At 40.7% G+C, this 17876-nt stretch overlaps 1 protein-coding gene across 4 annotated transcripts in view; it reads right to left on the bottom strand.

Annotated features, from left to right (window-relative positions):
• The window catches only part of Serca (ATPase sarcoplasmic/endoplasmic reticulum Ca2+ transporting SERCA), a 56141-nt gene extending 42316 nt beyond the window's left edge, over positions 1-13825 (bottom strand). The window contains exons 1-3 of one of the 4 annotated variants that reach the window (XM_072018999.1): positions 11748-11983; positions 9659-9714; positions 8946-9133 (exon numbers count right to left, since the gene is read on the bottom strand). In XM_072018999.1, coding sequence (XP_071875100.1) covers positions 8946-9063 — 118 coding nt within the window. In that variant the 5' untranslated portion in view covers positions 9064-9133; positions 9659-9714; positions 11748-11983. Of the gene's footprint in view, positions 1-8945; positions 9134-9658; positions 10022-11747; positions 11984-13392 lie in introns of those variants that run through there. The other 3 variants (XM_072019000.1, XM_072019002.1, XM_072019003.1) reach the window with 3 other exon arrangements.
• Between the last annotated feature and the right edge of the window lie 4051 nt (positions 13826-17876).

The following is a 17876-nucleotide window of genomic DNA, read 5'->3' as shown; positions in this document are numbered from 1 at the left end:
ACGAAGCTAATAGACCTTGAACTTATTTTTCATTCCGACGACGTTGTGCGTTCGTTTCGTACGCAATCGCTGCGGTCGCAAAAATCGACAGTATCGCAGCGTGTTGCGGTTTCCGATGGATTCAGCGCAAATATACACCGAATCGAATAAATAAAAAGGTATTCACTTGGCAAGAAGAAAAAGAAGCGAAAAAGGTGAAATAAATATCGTTGGGAATGGTAATAATTCGCGAGATAAATATTTCATTTCGTTCTAAACAAAGGGAAAGATTACGACCCGTGGTGTAAGAAAAAAATACCATAAGCCCGGTTCTAAACTGCGATCCGCTTGATAGATTCCAGAAACAGTAAACAGTTTGGGAAAAGTAAAATTTTAAATTAGAATAAGAGAAATATATACCGGAGTATACTTAATTGAAGAAAAATAACAATCCTAATGTGTTCCAAACGTTTCCGCCCATTTTTACGTACGTTTCATTGAAAGCAGAATAATACGGTTAAAATATCTTTGTTTCTCAATAAAAAGAAGAAGAAGAAGAAGAAAAAAGGAATGTTTTAAATTCCAAGTTGTTCGATATGAAGCCCTATTTACGTCGGTTACCGCGAGTCAGTCGTCGCCTACGAGATACGAAAAGGTGTTAAAATACTGTCCGATTTAATCTTTGTTATCTTCCTATTGTTCTATTTCTATACGAATTATCGCTATTTCGTATATTCCACGTAAAACAACATGGATAATGGAACGACAAAAAATATTTAATCTGCAATTGAAACGCTAACACATAAGCTTTGATAGAACAAAGAATATCCAGGCTTTAAAGGTCACGAAACGGACACGATTAAATCAATTAATCAATTAAAATGTTTGCAACTCGTTCAACCTTACGACACAAATGATCGTAATCATACCCGTGATCGTAATCTAAAAGAAATGCTCGCTTATCGAAAATAACATATTTTTACTTATCGATCTTCACGCTATTAGTTGAATGAAGATACAGCTTTGGAGAGATTCGTAAATTATTATTTATATTACGAACGATTTGTCTTAAAGAAATATTATAACTATATTAATTTGTAAAATTTACGTCAGGATTATACATGACAGCATCATAAATTACGTTTATGTTCCAAAGATTAAAAAATTACGGAATACACGGTGGAAATATTTTAACAATTTCAAGTACGATAAAATCAATCATTTTGCCATTAACAACACTGTTAGCATCGTTAGCATACTTAAACGTATCATTGCGAGAATTAGACGAAAGGCGGATAGAATTCCAAACGTAGAGCTACAAGATCGACACGACGGAACTCGTTAAACGAGAACGCGACCACGGATACGTTTAACGATTTTGCACCATTGGAAAACATAGTTAATTAATATTTACGCTGCGGCACGTAGCATGGTCGTAGATTTAAAGGCCGTTCGGTTCTATTTGAAGCGTAATTTCGTTATCTGGCGAATGTGCACGTGCCACGCAAGGATGTACGATAAAAGGAAGCATTAAATTACGTTCCTAGGTTCATTCAGCAGTTTGAGTATTAAAAATAAATTTTGCATTTTCGGTACCCTTTTTTTTTTATCATATTTCTTAATTAATAATTTCCGTAGCGACGCCATCACAATAGAGAAAATCCTATTGGGTTTCTCCCCTTTTCTTCTTCCCACAAATATTTATCGTATATTACGCAAACTGTAATATAATCCGGAAAATGACTCTATGTATAATAGAAAAAGAATTATATCTTCCGAGTGGAACGTGTCTTATCGTCTAAAAGCTTCGAATCATAATGCGTCCATAAATTTTTTTAAAAAAAGTCATCTGCTACATTAAGGTCGGCTAACGTCTTCACACTTTAACTGCCACGCTGACGAAATCACATGTTTCGCTCAGAACGCCGCAGTGTTTTATCACGGTGCACCGTTAGATGCAACATTTGTTCACATTTTATTTTTTTTCATTGATGTTCTAATAAAACTGTTTAATCGTTCGATGGGGCATTTTTTATTTCAAAGTATCTTCTATTTATCGATTATATTCAATACTAACTGTTAATTTTCATTCAATTTTTGCAATTGTAAAAAGTTCAAGCGCCCCGGTCACCAATGACCACCGTGGCGTCATAGGAGAAACCATAGCCGGTCATATGACCAACGTGGCAGTCAAAGTGTTGTAATCTTCGAATATTTCCTAACATCTATGGAGAAATAAAAGAAATTAATATCCATATGTTCGTGGCATTGATCTTGAATCGAGAATAAAATTTCAATGCGCAAATTGAAAGATGATTGCTTCACCTATAACGCGTGTTTCGTTCTGCGACACAACCATATACGACATTAACATGTATGTGTTAAAAATTACACGAGTTAAACTAAAAATAGGCCCCAGATTTAAACGGACGCGAAACAAAGCCCTTTTAATTAAAAGCTTCGCAACACAGCGGCCCCAGCGATTCCAAATTTTGACGAACGAGCCTCTGACACTTAACACGGTCGATTTACCATCGAACAAAGCGAATATCGCGACCTGTTATTTCGCTAGCCTGCGCGAAATCCAGGCTGCAATTTATCCTTTCGTGAAGAGACGGTTGAGACTTATTTGCATCGTACCTTGGCGAGTTTACTGTCGCCACGTTGGCGCGCTTTCAATCGCGAATTAAAAACCGCTCGTAACGAGGCAGCCGATGCGAGAAACGACTCGTTCGCGAGCACCTCCGTGTCGACGTCCGCCTTCGAATATTTCTGGAACGGAATAAACGAAGCGCGAAACGTATACGCGCGTTGTATATTCTTCATAAGCGAAGATCACACGGGGCTACATAATAAATCCGTTTCTATTGACTTTCTTAGTTTTACGTTACTTCGTCGGTGAAGTTGGAAAAAGAGGCAACAGATTTTACCATACGATGACGAAACGCCACGTGCTCTGTCGCTTACGCTTAGTTAAAATTTCCCTCCGATTTAACGTAATTTAGTAATGAATATTTATGTTCACTGCCAAACACCCGAGAACAACAAGGTTCAATTTAAATCAATTTAAATTTAAATTAAACAGCCTAAGAAGAATAAGAATTTCACTTAAAAGATAAAAACCAGGGAAGACTTCACATATATTTGAACGTGTCCTGATAAATGAGAAAATGTTAGATAGGACAAGGAATTATCGCGAGAAAAGGGATAATTCTTGCAGATCGTGTATGCTCGAAGTGAGAAAAAGCGAGAAGACGAATCGTTTTCACGCGTTGTAATTGCAACATTGGCGAGAACAGAAGATTGCTTGTACGATCGCACAAAGTCGGGATGATGTAATTAAACGATCGGAAAGGCGAATCCAGAGACAATAGTCGATAATGTTCGAGCGTAACACGGTGTATTAACCCCGGTCGCGATATCGTTTATCGAGTTTCCGCGATAATCGATGTGGGTCGCACGTGCAACAAGAGGATCCGCGAAGTCTCGTGATTTCGAACTGATCCTTTCAAACGAAACGTACGAGAACGCCGAGTGCTCTGTACCTAAGAAATTTCCTATTTCCAACTCTGCTGTCGAAGATGGATAGGCTCTAAGAAATTAATTGTTTAATCTCGTTCGTCTATTAATTATCTACAGTATGTTACAGACGAGAAATCATGGATTATAAGAATCAGCAAGATCTTATTGTACGAACTGTTCATCTTCCAACAGATAAAATAAATAGAATTCCACTGTACGTTGTTCTCGTACGAACGAGCCAATATTCGAATATGGAAACACGCGAATAAGCAAATAAATGAAAATAAATGATCATAATGTGAAAAATGAAAAGATCTCGGTAACCTGTAGCAGATAACAGGTAATCTGCGTACCTGAAGCGATTCGCGTTCAATCATTTCCGATGCATTTCATAATTGGTATAAATAACCAACGCGGTGGCATTCGAGGAAAATGAGATCAGCCACGAAAGAATTCCGGCTAATCGAATCGAATTAATCCCGGAATTCGAATGCACGAGATCCAATTTTAGCGTTCAACGTTTTCCAGTCGCAGCGGGTTCTTCGCAACTATGAAGAACCGTTGTGCAAGCAACGTAACGAAACCGTGTGTAGCCTTGTCTGTTCGATTAATGCGCCGGATCCTAACGTTTCTTGGACGATGGACGAATTAGAATGCCGTCGTTCAACAATTATAGAAACCGCCTTCTAAACGACCAAAATCCAAGAGAAATGGACCTCCGTCCAGCCGAGCCTGTCCCTCTCTGTAGATACGTGCTTTATTTTCGTAAACGAAAGATGATACTTGGCGGCGCGAAATCGTCTATTTTGCGTAGGCTTCGTAATCGACGATCGTAACGCTCGAATTGGCGGTCGTCTGGTTGAAAATCGTGGGTTTACCCTGCGATTCGTGGGCTCGTAAGCGCGAAACTATAAATTCTAACGGCAACGAGACGCTAGTTTCGGTGTTTCCATTTCGTCTTTCAGACCGCGGACATTTGCACTTTGCCGATCATTCGGATGATACGTCGCGAAATGGATTATTTCGTGCTAAAGTATCGCGTAAAACACTAAGGGCCTTTTCGTTTGGCGAAACGAGAGCGAAATCGGAGCATAAAAATTCGAGGATTTACGAGGGTTAAATATACCCTTTACATGCGGTAAGTGCAATCATCAAAGAATAATTTGCCGTAGTTCTAAATACGACAGGATATTTATATTCCTTTAAAATGGATTCGAGGACTCGATATAACGTTTACGCGTTAAACGCAATCACGAAAGAATAATTTACCGTTGTTTTAAACGTACAAAGATGTTTATGTTCCTCTAAAATGAGAAACCAACGGAGGTTCGTCAATTGTTTGATGATCGATAAAGGATGAGATTATGTAAGTAACAATCTTGCTATCTTCGAGATAGTTGCGCGTTAACGACTACGATATTCTTTATGCGAGAGAATTCCTTATTTGTTAAAGTATAACCGCGGGAAACGAGAAACGATACGTAACTATTATAGCTCGCTCGTAGAATTTAAATCAAGAAATACGGAGAATGGAATTTTTACAGATTATTTTTACTCTTACGAACAAACTGTGCAACGCTTGGCTCCACGTCCCAGAATCAAATATTTAAAAGCTTCTTCCACTCTGCCACGAATTCTTCGAAACTTTAAAAAAAATTCCATCGCTGCGGATAATACGATAATTTCGAAGAACTCTCGATCGGAACTAAACCCAGCGCAACCGTAATACGAAATAAACAAATTCCGCGATATTGCACGTTCACAACCGACAAGTTTATACCTCGCGAATCGACGACCATCGGAATCAGCAAGGTTCTGACTCGCAGAATGCAAATTGGAAAATACGTACGTCATTAAGAATGAACGATCATGGTCGCGAATCAACGCGATTGATAATGCGATAATCGCTGATTTTTCCGAAAGACGTTTGATACGATCGTATAAGCGCGTCAATGGCTGGCTGACAATCACATAGTAACGTAAGAAGATAGTTCACTGTTATTTTCATAAAAATATCCATAGCGTTGTAAGTACGTAGCGCTGTAGTGAATAACGTTCTACATTTATTATTAGGAAAATTCATTGTACTTGTATTGAATCATAAAAACTTATCACGTGAAAGGCTAAAGCTATAATTGAATTATGAAACTCGAGGAGCGATATTCGTAAGAATTGATATACGCCATCGTTCATAAACATCAAGATATTTATAGAACGTTCAAACATTATCTATGCGAAATTAAGACAGAAGTTCTAACTCCACCCTACATAAACAAAGTTTGCATGTTCAATATTAGAATAGTCTCATTTTTATATCCACTACGTTTCTCAATTATTGCTTTCAATTTTCATATTTTTATTGTTAATTTATCTATCGTATTCGCTTTTATCTAGTACAAATTACAAATAAACTTCTCTCGGTTCTACGTTTCATTCGTTCAACAGTTTTTTTTAATAAGAGTAAGATCGCGAAGGCCAGCGTATGATCGTTAATTCGTCATGTGCCTTTTATTACACCTACTAATCTCTATCCATGTGGAATAATACTGACTCGTGCAAATAATTTGGAAAAATTTCTAGAGCGTTGGCTTATACAAAACACAGAGTTCTAATTGATTAATCGCTTCCGTAAATCAACTGGAGCCATTTATCGCGTTTTATATAAAACCAGATGCTCTAATATTTATAGACGGAAATATGTACGTGACTGAATTCAAATTTTCTACATCTTCGCCTACACCACTAGGATTTTCAGGCCACGATTTGCTGCAAAAGCTCGCATTCGTCACGGCGACGACAAATTGTCCGATGGACTTTCAAAGCTACCGAAGATGCATGCAAAATGCAAATCGTTATCCACGTTTTATCGAGTTCTAGTACGATCGAGATCGTTTTTAGATCGCATAAATCGTCGTGATTATATTTATCAGCGTAGCTCGCTCGAGGAGCGCGAGAAGAATATCTGGTACTCGATGTTTAGCCAACTAAACGAGCGTTCTGGGAAAATAAACGATGAATGCCACGTGCGATTGCTCGGCACGATTAATTTGGCACCGCGATAACGAAAAGAGAAAAGGCTGTTTCATCCTCGTAACGGTTCTTCTTTGCGTGTCTCGCGAGCGTGATCCAAGCGTATTTCGCCGGCCGTGAACTCATTCATGATCGTAGAATCGGATCGATGGCGCGTTAACTGGTTTCGATATCGAATTGGAAAGTGTTCGTGATGGAGACAACAGGTGTACGTGTCACGTTGTTGCGAACCTCTTAACCTTTTCACGACCATTCAGAGAAAATCCTGGCTGTGGATTAAGGACACTTGTATGCATTCCATGTTCGTGACAGTGCCGTGTCATTGAATATAACGTTTAGCTGGATACATTATCGAAGTAATATACGACAGATAGAACGCGTATCGAAAGTGAAAAAGCGTTGAGAATGGTCTTTGTAGCAGAAAGTATTTCAAACTGAAGGCATTAAAATGTTCTCTCCGATATATTTTTTACGCGCGATTTGCTGCACAATTTGCTGTGAAAATTGAATGCACGCGTAATTATATAAATCGAAACATAATTTTAAAAACGTAGGATAACTCGGTTGTTCGGAGAAAAAATGTTTAACTGAAATTACGTAATCAATACTTATTGTCCCTTAACGATTCACGTTACTTCCACGTTCTTTCTCTAATTGGAGCACAGGAACGCTGTCCAAGGTAACAAAAAGTAAGCACGAAACAATCCATGTAATCGATTTTCCAACAGTAACATCGGTCTATTCGCTTTTCCACGTCGTTCCGAATCCACGAGATTTCAAATAGAAAAATGAAAGAATACGTGAGGAGAATAAAGACCATCGCACTAATGAAAAATTGATAAAAGATCACAGACATTCGACCGATTCAGTCGATTGAAATGGACGACAAAATAAATATTAGCGAAGTAGGTCGTGCTCTTTTTCGATAAATATTGTAATTTTCAGAGACGAGACGTTTTCAATATGAAAACCGCGTTAAATTGCGCGTGATCGTACGTTAAACGCGTCTCGGATCGATTTTACGTCAACCCGCAGGTATTCCCGGCTGCTTCAGAAAAGGTGCAACGCATATCTTCCGACTGGTCGTCCGTGAATGCCACGATACTAATGATTCAAGGCCACTATTGACAATCCACGACCTATTATTATTTTCAAATACGACGTCGAGCTACGAACAACCTTGCTTAGTTCTTCTCGTTTCCTCTCAATTTTAACGTCGATTGTTAGCTAAAAAAAAAAAGAAAAAAAAAGGAGTAAACTAAAGAACGTATCTTCTAACTCGACGAAGAATGAAATTGAAATTGGTATTGGAATTGGAAATTCATGTAGAGTCGTTTCATGAGGCAAACGAACATTACGAATAGCTTATCGAATTTTTATCGGGTACTTAATTCCGACGTTATCGTTCGATGCTATTGTCGACCACTCTTCTTTCTCTTCGTATATATACATACATTGTCAACAATCGTGATTTCAATAAATGGAGAATACATGTAATAATGGAATTTAAAGTAACGCCATCTAAATGGAAACGTTTAAATATTTTCTAGTACACAAGAAATCTACTTTCGAGAGTGCTACTTTTAATATTCTACAAATGTGTTACCTTGTAAAAAGAATGATCTAAGACATACTTGCCATGGATCTGTATAATATAGTATAGAAATATTTGGTGTTCTTGTGCAAAATAACATTCAGAAATGTCTGTGCTTTTGGTAGCTTCAAAGTGATTAGAAGAATAACTACGTTATATTGGATGAAAGACACCCTCATAAAAGTATAATACTGACGTTCAGAAGCGGCAGAATGATTCAGGGCATTTTACCGATGCGGGCCATTGAGGAAACTTCGAACACGTGTACCAAAGGACTGGCAGTGGAACCGTGCATGGTGGGGATAAGCATCGCGCGTCGTGCACGAACCAATGCTCTAGCAGCTAGCACCCAGTTAGATAGTCACTATGCTTTTACCGCGCTGCTCGACAAAGTCCAGTAAATAACTTCGTGATACGCTGAACTTTTACAGTGTAGCATGGCGTCCAAATTTGTATCCTCAAACTCTTTTCGTTTTACAAATTTTTTATATATTACAGATATTGTAATAAATATGAGATTTAAATCTTCTTCTATCTAACTTATATATTACAAATAGTACAAATAGGATATTATACTACCATCGAGTACTATGCTAAAGAGTACCGAGTACTGCTACCATTTTGTGTGTCTGTTACATTTGGACAATAAACGATACTTGATATAATAACGATCAGTATTTAATATGATCCTACAAACGTAAGATTGATTTGTAACATATGTAAAGTTTGTAGGTAATGAAAGCAAAGACTATTGCACGTACAAACCAATAATATTGAAGCTTAAGATAAAAATAATTGTAAGGAACAAGAAGTTACTTACCATTGAGACCATATTTCTCCTGGTTCCTCTTAACTTGGTCAAGAGATAATCCTTTGTCAGCATCGACATTAAAGAAATTTACCACCTCGTCCACTGTTTTGCAATGACCGTCCTCCATGGTTACTTCTGTATTAGTCACTAATTTTATCTGTTCAGTGACTGTCCACGTTCATTCACACTGCAATTTTCTGTAATTCAAACAGACAATCAATTATAGATTATTTGTTCTTTCAAATAAATATTCGTTCTCTTTGCAACATGCACAAACAAACTGATCTGCTCATTGCATAAATATCAACTGCAAATAATAAATGTAATCAATTATTGAAAATAACAGAAATTATTAAATAACCAGACAGATAAAAAAATGATTCTACAAAGACAGACGTTTCGATGCACTTTAATTTCAATTGTTTTCAAAGCTGAAATATAACCAAAGAGAGCTATACTCCTTCAGATAAATCCTAAACACTTCGTAAGACCGTAAGAATACATAGTTAGCAGAAACTTGTCGAAATAAAGATTCCCAGAAAGCGGAGCTTAGATAAAAACGATGAGGAAAAATCACCGCGTGCTCGCAATTACGAGCCAAACCGTTTCAGGTTAAACCTTCGTCGTGGAACGAAACTTTTCAAGGTGTACGCACCGTGATTTCCCCTGATCGTTCAACACGAAACGTACGAAGTTCGATAACAGAACAGAACTAAACTCACCGGGGACCAGTACGAAGTATTCGTTGGCGACGTGTCACAGAGAAATTACGTTACGGCTGTCGAATATTTAGGTTAGCTACAGGTCCCTAAGATGCACTCAAGCACACAGCGAGAGAGAGAGAGAGAGAAAGAGTGTGAGAGGGAGGGAAGGAGCGAGAGAGAAAGACAAAGAAGAGAAAAAAATGAAACGAACTGGCACGAACAAACTTGCCGGGCACTAAAATGAAAAGTTCTACGGCCGGTTAACGACGTATCACGATACGCGGGCACAGAAATTTAAGACGCTCGTCATTTTCTTCACGATATATTTCCCCTAAATGCTAAGCAAACCTCCTCTTCCGTGAGACTGACACGGCGAACGGCAAATCATTGCACACGTGCGCCACCTCGCGGAATGCGCCATTAACAAGTTGCAGCGTAGTTGCCCGCGCGCCGTCTACAATGCAAACGTAATTATAAACATAAATATCCAGTTAATCAAGATTCATTAACGCGTTACAATTACTCCATATGAATGGCCCTTCACTTTTCAAATTATGGAATTTCTATAAAGACGAGTTGTTCGTTCATTTTCGTATTTCGCGAAATCCACGTCACAGCGCGGCGCACCGTGTAGTATGAAAATGCGTGCGAGTCGAATGAACCGAGCATGTGGAGCGACGCCATTGGCTGGACAGCGTTCGTCAAGTATGACGCACTCAGCTATTTTCAGTCTTCTGCTAGTCTATTTCCTTGGCGCGTATTTTAAGACATTCAAAGGACATGGCTAATATTCTCGTTATATAACTATTGCTCTTATAATTTCATTTCGATCGCTTCGGTCGATGATTCGCGACGGAGCGTTGATTTTCGCGCCGTTCGACAATTTTCGCCCGATTAAATACGGCAACCAGGTAATCGAATCGACACCGAACGATCGTTAGGTGGTTTCGTTATATAAGTAAGCAACCAGGTGCCTATAGATTGTATGAAATTTTTGAAACCCGTTACATAACCTAACGAAGGATGACTCGACAATATAGATTTGTTTTACATCCGAATCTTTCTTGCATTTAATCGATCACGAATAAAAGATCGATATTTCATCGATCGTCGAGTCAACTTTGTTCAATTTGTCGTTCGTCTTGCCAAATGAGATGATGTTATGTAATATATCGGTATCGAAGTGTACAATATGCAACGTTCACGCGCGTGCCTAAAATTGGGCCTGTAACTTTTCACTGTTACAGTAACAATAATTCATCGGACGAATAGCAGCGTTAGTCGTTAAACTGAACCGAGTACATCGAATCATGTTAAACATCATAAACCTGTAAGCTCTCACGACGCGGAAGCTGCAACTACTACTAATGTATAGTTCTATTACTAATTCAAATAAATACTTGAAGGAAAAAAAGAGAAAACACTTATATCAACCAATTTGTTCAACGATAATCCGAAACTTCCAATCAACGATTTTGTTTTACGTTCCTCGACTATATATGCGTTTGAATACATATATTCATACATAATATATACACACGTAGATTCAAATACCAACAAAAAGAAGAAAAGAAGCAAAACAATTTCAAGAAACAATTCTGTTTGTTTGTGATTATTAAAACGACGCGTTAATAGGAAGAAACACACGCGAAGCTAGTATGGACGACGAGTTTCCGAAAGTCATTGGATCGTCGCACGCTCAAGGTCAACGTCGCGGAGACTTAAAACTCGGATGGAGTGCAAAGGTCGCACAGCCAGTGCAGCAAACGCCGAAGCCAAGGTTAGCGCTAAACTTAAGTGTGAATGGAAGAGCGGTGACTAGCCGGGAGACTCGATCGGGGTTACGGCCGTTGGAATCAGTCACCGGGCAGACTCCGCGTCTCCGGAACTCGACCTGTAATCCTATTCACCCGAACAAGTTCCACAACCGAAACCCCTGATCTTACACGATAAGAAAAAAAAAAATTCCAACGAGTCCTCGACGTCGGATTTCAACTCCTTTCCCCCTTTCTCTCTCTCTCTCTCTCTCTCTCTCTCTCTCTCTCTCTCTCTCTCTCTCTCTCTCTCTCTTACTGTTTCGATTAAAAATTCTACAATTCGAACGTACAAAGATATTCAAGGAATCCTATCAACCAATCCTTTTGACGCTGATGCGTTCGATCGTCCTGTGGCTAGAAGAAACCTGAACAAGCAACGACCATGATCAAAAGTCGCGATTGGAAATGACTTGAAAGAAAGTCGCGCGCCAAAATGAACGGACGAAGAGGACAGACGGTTGGTCGAACAGGACTGCGGAACACTTGGGAACCGGTCCGAAACACCGTCCGGACGATCAGCTCGCTCGAACGCCCGGGACGCGACTAACCGGCCAAATCGCGCGCGCCCCAGCGGACCATTTTAGCACGTCTCTGACGACGACTTCCTAATTATTTTGGCAGAGATGGCCAGCAGCCACTGATTTCCCTACCCCTCCCATCCTTAGCCGCTACGTTCGTCTCTATCTCAGCAGCTACCCCTGTCCCTGTTCTACGCATCGAATCCCTCTTCTTATCTACCAAATTCTATCCCTGTTCTTATTTTCTTTCGCCTGTTTCCTTCCGTTTTCTTCTCGCCTCTGTCAAGAACGATTTTTTGCCAAATTTTCTACGATATGCTAACCTCTACTTTCAAATAATTTCGATTTTACGAAGAGACTGGCTTAATTGCAGTTTCTTAACTCTTGGATTAATGAAACTGTTATTGGTTTAATTTGTTCTGATTCTAGCAGTTACGAAGATGTACGTAAGGACGGAGCAAACAGGATGAATCATTTGAATTAAAACAGGCTTATATGTTAATAGCATAATTGTGTTAGGTAATAGATCGACGATGATATAATATTGGGGATGGTTGGCGGTGTGGCAGAACAGTTTCTATTTGAAGATGAGATGCAACACGGTGGACGAGCTATAAAGATAGGAAATGTAGTACGTTTGTTGGCAAACAAGTAGAGGTCGTGTTTGTATGTAACGTGAGCTTCACATCGACACGTCTTCGATGAAGTAACATAGGCTATGTTAGTTTGGCTGGCTACTTAGGCTAGTGATACACTTTCGAATAAGCAACATTCGCTGGACGCCGATTTCATATACGTCACTAAATATCTATGACAACATGAAATCGAGCGTATAACATGACGAACGATCGCCTTTCGAAACTTTCGGTATCTTCACCCGCGCAGAAATTGTTCCTAAATTTATCCCTCTCGTACGATCCTATCTACGAGTACTGACTTATCAAATTCTTCGCGCGGTCCTAATCCTCGAACGTATTCCATCGAATTTTCCACAATTTCGAAATAGATTTTATCGGAACGAAATCCCCTCGAATTTCCAAGTTCAAGTCGAAGACCCTTTCGAGATCTTTGTCACTGTACACCGAACGGAGCATATCGAGTACGTCGATTCGACCAAACACACATATCTCTTTCGAGAAGCATCGGACATCGACGAAAAACAGCGTACGATCTTTCACGCTGTTCGTTAAGAGATCCACAATAGAACGATTCACGGCCTCCCTCACGGCTAAGTCCCTTTCGGCTTTTTTCGGTCACACAACACTGATCTCGTCCGATCGTCGTTTTCTTTTCTATCGATTCAGTCGATTTTCGTATCACACTGTGTACATGTATCGTCGTCACAAAAACACTATGAATATCTGGGAAACCTCCTGTGTTCACCTGTTGGTTGTACTCGCGCGGCAAGCAGACTTACCAATGCTTCGTCTTCTTGTGCTTGGCTCCGGGCTGTTGTTTCCTCACCGAATCGATTTCTCGAAGGAAACCGGCACCGGTGCGGCTGGGTCCCGGTCGCACTTTGCGATTCTACGATCGGCCGCGCGTTTCTTTCGCGTTGTACGACGGACAGTGCGTAGAAGAGTACCGTGAAAACTGGTAAAGTAAGCGAAAGAGAAGGCGGCGAGTGTGTCACACTGCGGCGAACTTTTGCGAGGCCTGTCTCTCCCCGTTGATGCGACGATCCCGATTACAGACTTGCTACTCCTCCCTGAACATCGTACCGTGAGAACGCGCGCTTTCCTCTGGTTCCTTTGCTTTCCTCTTTACATGAAGGGTGGTCGAGGGCGAAAACAAACAAACATTCAAAGGGCAACGCCTGCGCTGCTCAACGAAACGAAGCGACGAACCTCGCCGAAATTCCTTTAAATAGTCCGTAGGCGTCGCTACCTGGCGGCGAGACACCGAACGAGGGAAAACTCTGGCCGGAAGCCAGTGGTCCCGGCGGCCGCCGCACAGCCTCCCGGTTCGCTTCTCGTCGCAGTTTTTTCCATTTAACCTTCGAATTTCACCGGCACACGCTTGGGTTCGGAAACCAGCTCGCCGTACCTGCTACTTACCAGCCGTAAATTTGTGTCGCCAGAGTTACGCGAAAGGCTACCACTCCAGGTGGTAGTTCGCTCCAGCGACTTCCGGTACCGGAACACCACGGCCGCCATTGCGAAAATTCTTCGCGTTGAACTTTACCACTTAGAAGCGATCGCTTCGTGTAGATTTCCCCCCGTGTAGATTTGCAATAAATTACGTTCGTGCTTCCGCTTGCGATCTGTGCGTAGAAAATATCAGAATAAGCGTAGCTTGAAATCGTATGTACGTGTTCATTGTTTCATAGAGCAATAATAAAGATACTGGTTTTCTTCAAGGTGGAATACCGATGGTATCGCTGTTCCTTCCTTCTTTTTAAGATGGTTTCATAGCCAGGTTCGGGGTGCCTCTTTTTTAAATATGATGTAAGACAGAAGAATTCAATGACCTCAAATAGAATTACGTCGAAGCAACTCAAGGTCCCGTAAGCGGCAGATTCGAACTTTTTAAGATCACCATGTTCTATCAGTATTTTCGGATAACCCTGAAATTTCATCATTTCCATTTCATTATATTCGTCGCGTACGAAGCAGAATAATTAATTTCCGACTAACTTCGCGCATGTTTCTGCTCCGCGACATCCACATTAACGCGAATCAAGGATTTCTGTTTCCAAAAATTCCGATTCACGATTTGCGCGTGTGATCCTGATCGGGATCCATCAGATTCCACTTATCGTCTGAGTGGAGGACCCACGTAAGATCCAGGTTTTAACAAACGATCAGCCAGTTGCCCGATACACAATGCTCTTATTAGAAACGTTCAAGGTACGCGTTTTTCTCAAGATCGAAAATAGGTGGTTGGCGTATGTCCAAATGCGATATCAGCTAGAGCCTCGAAGACAATCCATCGACTGCGACCCCCAACCGATGGGTAACATCGCGGGGCATTTATTATCTCGCCGGTGATTAGCAACGTTCGGGGCAATCAAGGGTCGAACACGACGATGGATCGATCATGTTCCACGGGCAAAGGACGCGAGCAACGATTGGCGAACCTTGCTCCGTTCCCTCTCGTAGGAACCGCGGCTGGTTATGTAATTATGGTCCAATACGCGGCGAACCTAAAATAAGATCGTGCCATTTTCGTTTCTGTAATTGTTCCACACTAATTTCGTTGTCTCGACAAGCCGACCGACTTCTGCCGCTCCGGAACCTCTTCCAATCGGAAATCGCTCGCCAACGTTCAACGTCCTTGTCGCCATTCCGCCAAATTTTCCATCCACCGAATCGTCCATTTCGTTCACCCACGACCATCGTCAAATAAATACTCTGAATCTTCTCAAGGACGGTAGAGAATACGTAGACCCGGCTGTCAATCATAGGCCGTTCGTTTAAGGTTTAATTGAAATGGACTTTATTCACCCTTTGACCACGACGTACATGTAGCTTCAAGAAACGACTTGCTTGCTGACGTAGATTAGAGGCATGTCATTTTTAATTGACTTCAGTTTTCGTAGAAACGATATGTCTGCGAATATAGTTGTTGTTTGCCGAGTTCCTGCACATACATCACATTTATCTTCACGTGCAGGATTATGTCAGCTTAGTAAGAAATAAGCTATACCGATCCAAATTTACCCGACGTAGGTAATACGTCTTTCGTACTTAGTCGAAGCATTGAATTCCTAATTAAATTGCGTGACTAGAATGTCGCAATTTCGTTGCGACATTATATCGGCGAATAAAACTTTCTAATAGTTTCAAACATCCAACGTATATAAATCTAACAATGGTATATTATTCTGTTATAATATTCAAAAATATCGCAATAGGAAGACAAATTATAAGACGAAAAGTGGAATTTCTACCGAAAAGATTGAAGGAGCTACGAAGCTAAAACGGTGTTGCGTCTAACCCCACAAATCCCTCGGTTCGAGATTCTGCTTCTTCGATCCTACATTCCCATGCAGTAAGGTTCGCGTACCAGCAACATTATTCATAGATAGGAGCAGAAAAGAAGCATTAGCCGCCCACGCGACGGCGTTTCGAGTATAAAGTCTGGTTCATATTACTTAGGTTTCTTCTCTTTAACTCCAGCCGAATAAAATAAATTTCAAGTTGCTTCACCCGCACGAAAGAGAGACGAGTTTTCTTTCGATCCGACTTCTCCATCCTTTTCGATCTTCCATTTAAAGGAAATACCAGTTCCTTAGGTGTATTCCCGAACTTTTAACCATTCGCTCATAGTTTCTTTCGTCCTGACACGTTCATACTCTGTACTATTATCCTTCTTCGTACTCTATGCTACCACAACCTTTACTGTCATTTATTTATTTATTTACTGTCATCCTCGACACCGTTTTAGACGCTCGAAATTGGGTTGCTTATGGTATCAGACGACGTTTAATTAATCCAAAGGACGCTGAAGCGTCGAGTAAACGAAACAGATCGACAGCCAGGTGACTTGAATCCAAAGTCGAGTAACTTGACTAATGTGAACGAGGCCTAAGAGGAGGAGGGCCGAAGTGCGCGAAGCAACGGATGGGGGCCGAGGGCGAAGAAGAAGGAAGAGAAGAGCCGCGCAACGGTCAACGTTCTGCTTCTTGCGCGGATTCTAAATACATTTTAATATATGAGCGCGTCGTGCTCGACTCGCGTAGCGTTCGTCGTCCATGAAAACTTGGTACGCGTTAAATCCGTTCCATCCAGGCCAGCTGATCGAGGCGAGGGCCTTCGATCGCGCGCATCGCGCCGAAAATCGGAAATAAATATATTACCGGCCGATCAGAAATAAACTACGCACGGTGCCGGGCTAAACGTAGAACAGATCGAAACGCAAACTCGATTCCGGGGAGATAGCGGTGATCGATGGGAAATGTCGCGTCCTCCGAGTGAACAAAGAGACGAGGTCGACCGCGAGGACGGTCAGGGATTTCGGAAAGAGTTCTGGAAGGTCGTAGTTCCTCGAGTGTTTCTACCTACTTCGTTGATTGCAGCATACTATATGGCTAACGAACACCGTGTAAAGGATACCGAAGAAGGTGATTAACCTGCGGATCGGATCGTCCCTTTGCCATGCAGATCAGTTAATTCTAGTTAATTCTGGATATACAGGATGATCTAAAAATGCTTCTCTTTCAGGAACCACTTTGAATCGGACGCTTTCTTCTGGCGGATTAAAGAAGGTAAAAGAGAGCATGAAAATCTATGGGCCTTGAATATACGTAGTTCCTGTATTTTTCGATCGTTTATTTCGTCAACTTTTTATTATCGCATAGATAAAATTATGCGATAATATTCTAACAAATTTCCCAGACAATTTCGAGATGATCCTAATGTCTTCTCTAAGCGAATCATGTACATATTATTTCTTTCGTATTAACCACTTATCCCCTTTAATCTCCTACTCAAAACCTAATTTCCAAGAGATATACTTGAATATTTATAAATCGAACGAATCATGTGTAATAAGTTACGAGCGATTGACCAAGATAAGTATCCTATATCGAAGCAAACGCGAAATCGTAAAAAATCGCCTTCTCGCGTAAAAATGGAAATTTCGCGTGGAAGAGAATTTATTATAAAACTACCGACTAATGAATCAATCGCGTGCAGAATATCGCGTGTCAATTGCATTTCACCAGCAATTTAAGCTTCCGTAGCACGATGTACATCCGTGGCTTTTACGAAACAACGGAAGTTTGGCGTTGGATGTACGTATCATCGATAGAACTATACGCCAATCAGTCGAGTCTCGTAAAAGGTACACGAGCAGTCGGTATTCTCTCATTATAACCAACAAAAATAGACATCGTTATTTCGTCGCTTACACGAAGCCGCGGTTTAAAGCATGGCTTTATTTTTAGGTAAAACATAA

Source organism: Bombus fervidus, chromosome 16 (assembly GCF_041682495.2).
Source record: "Bombus fervidus isolate BK054 chromosome 16, iyBomFerv1, whole genome shotgun sequence".
Lineage (NCBI taxonomy): Eukaryota > Metazoa > Arthropoda > Insecta > Hymenoptera > Apidae > Bombus > Bombus fervidus.
Note: the sequence above shows the minus strand (reverse complement) of the source record. Positions and strands in the feature narration are given on the sequence as shown.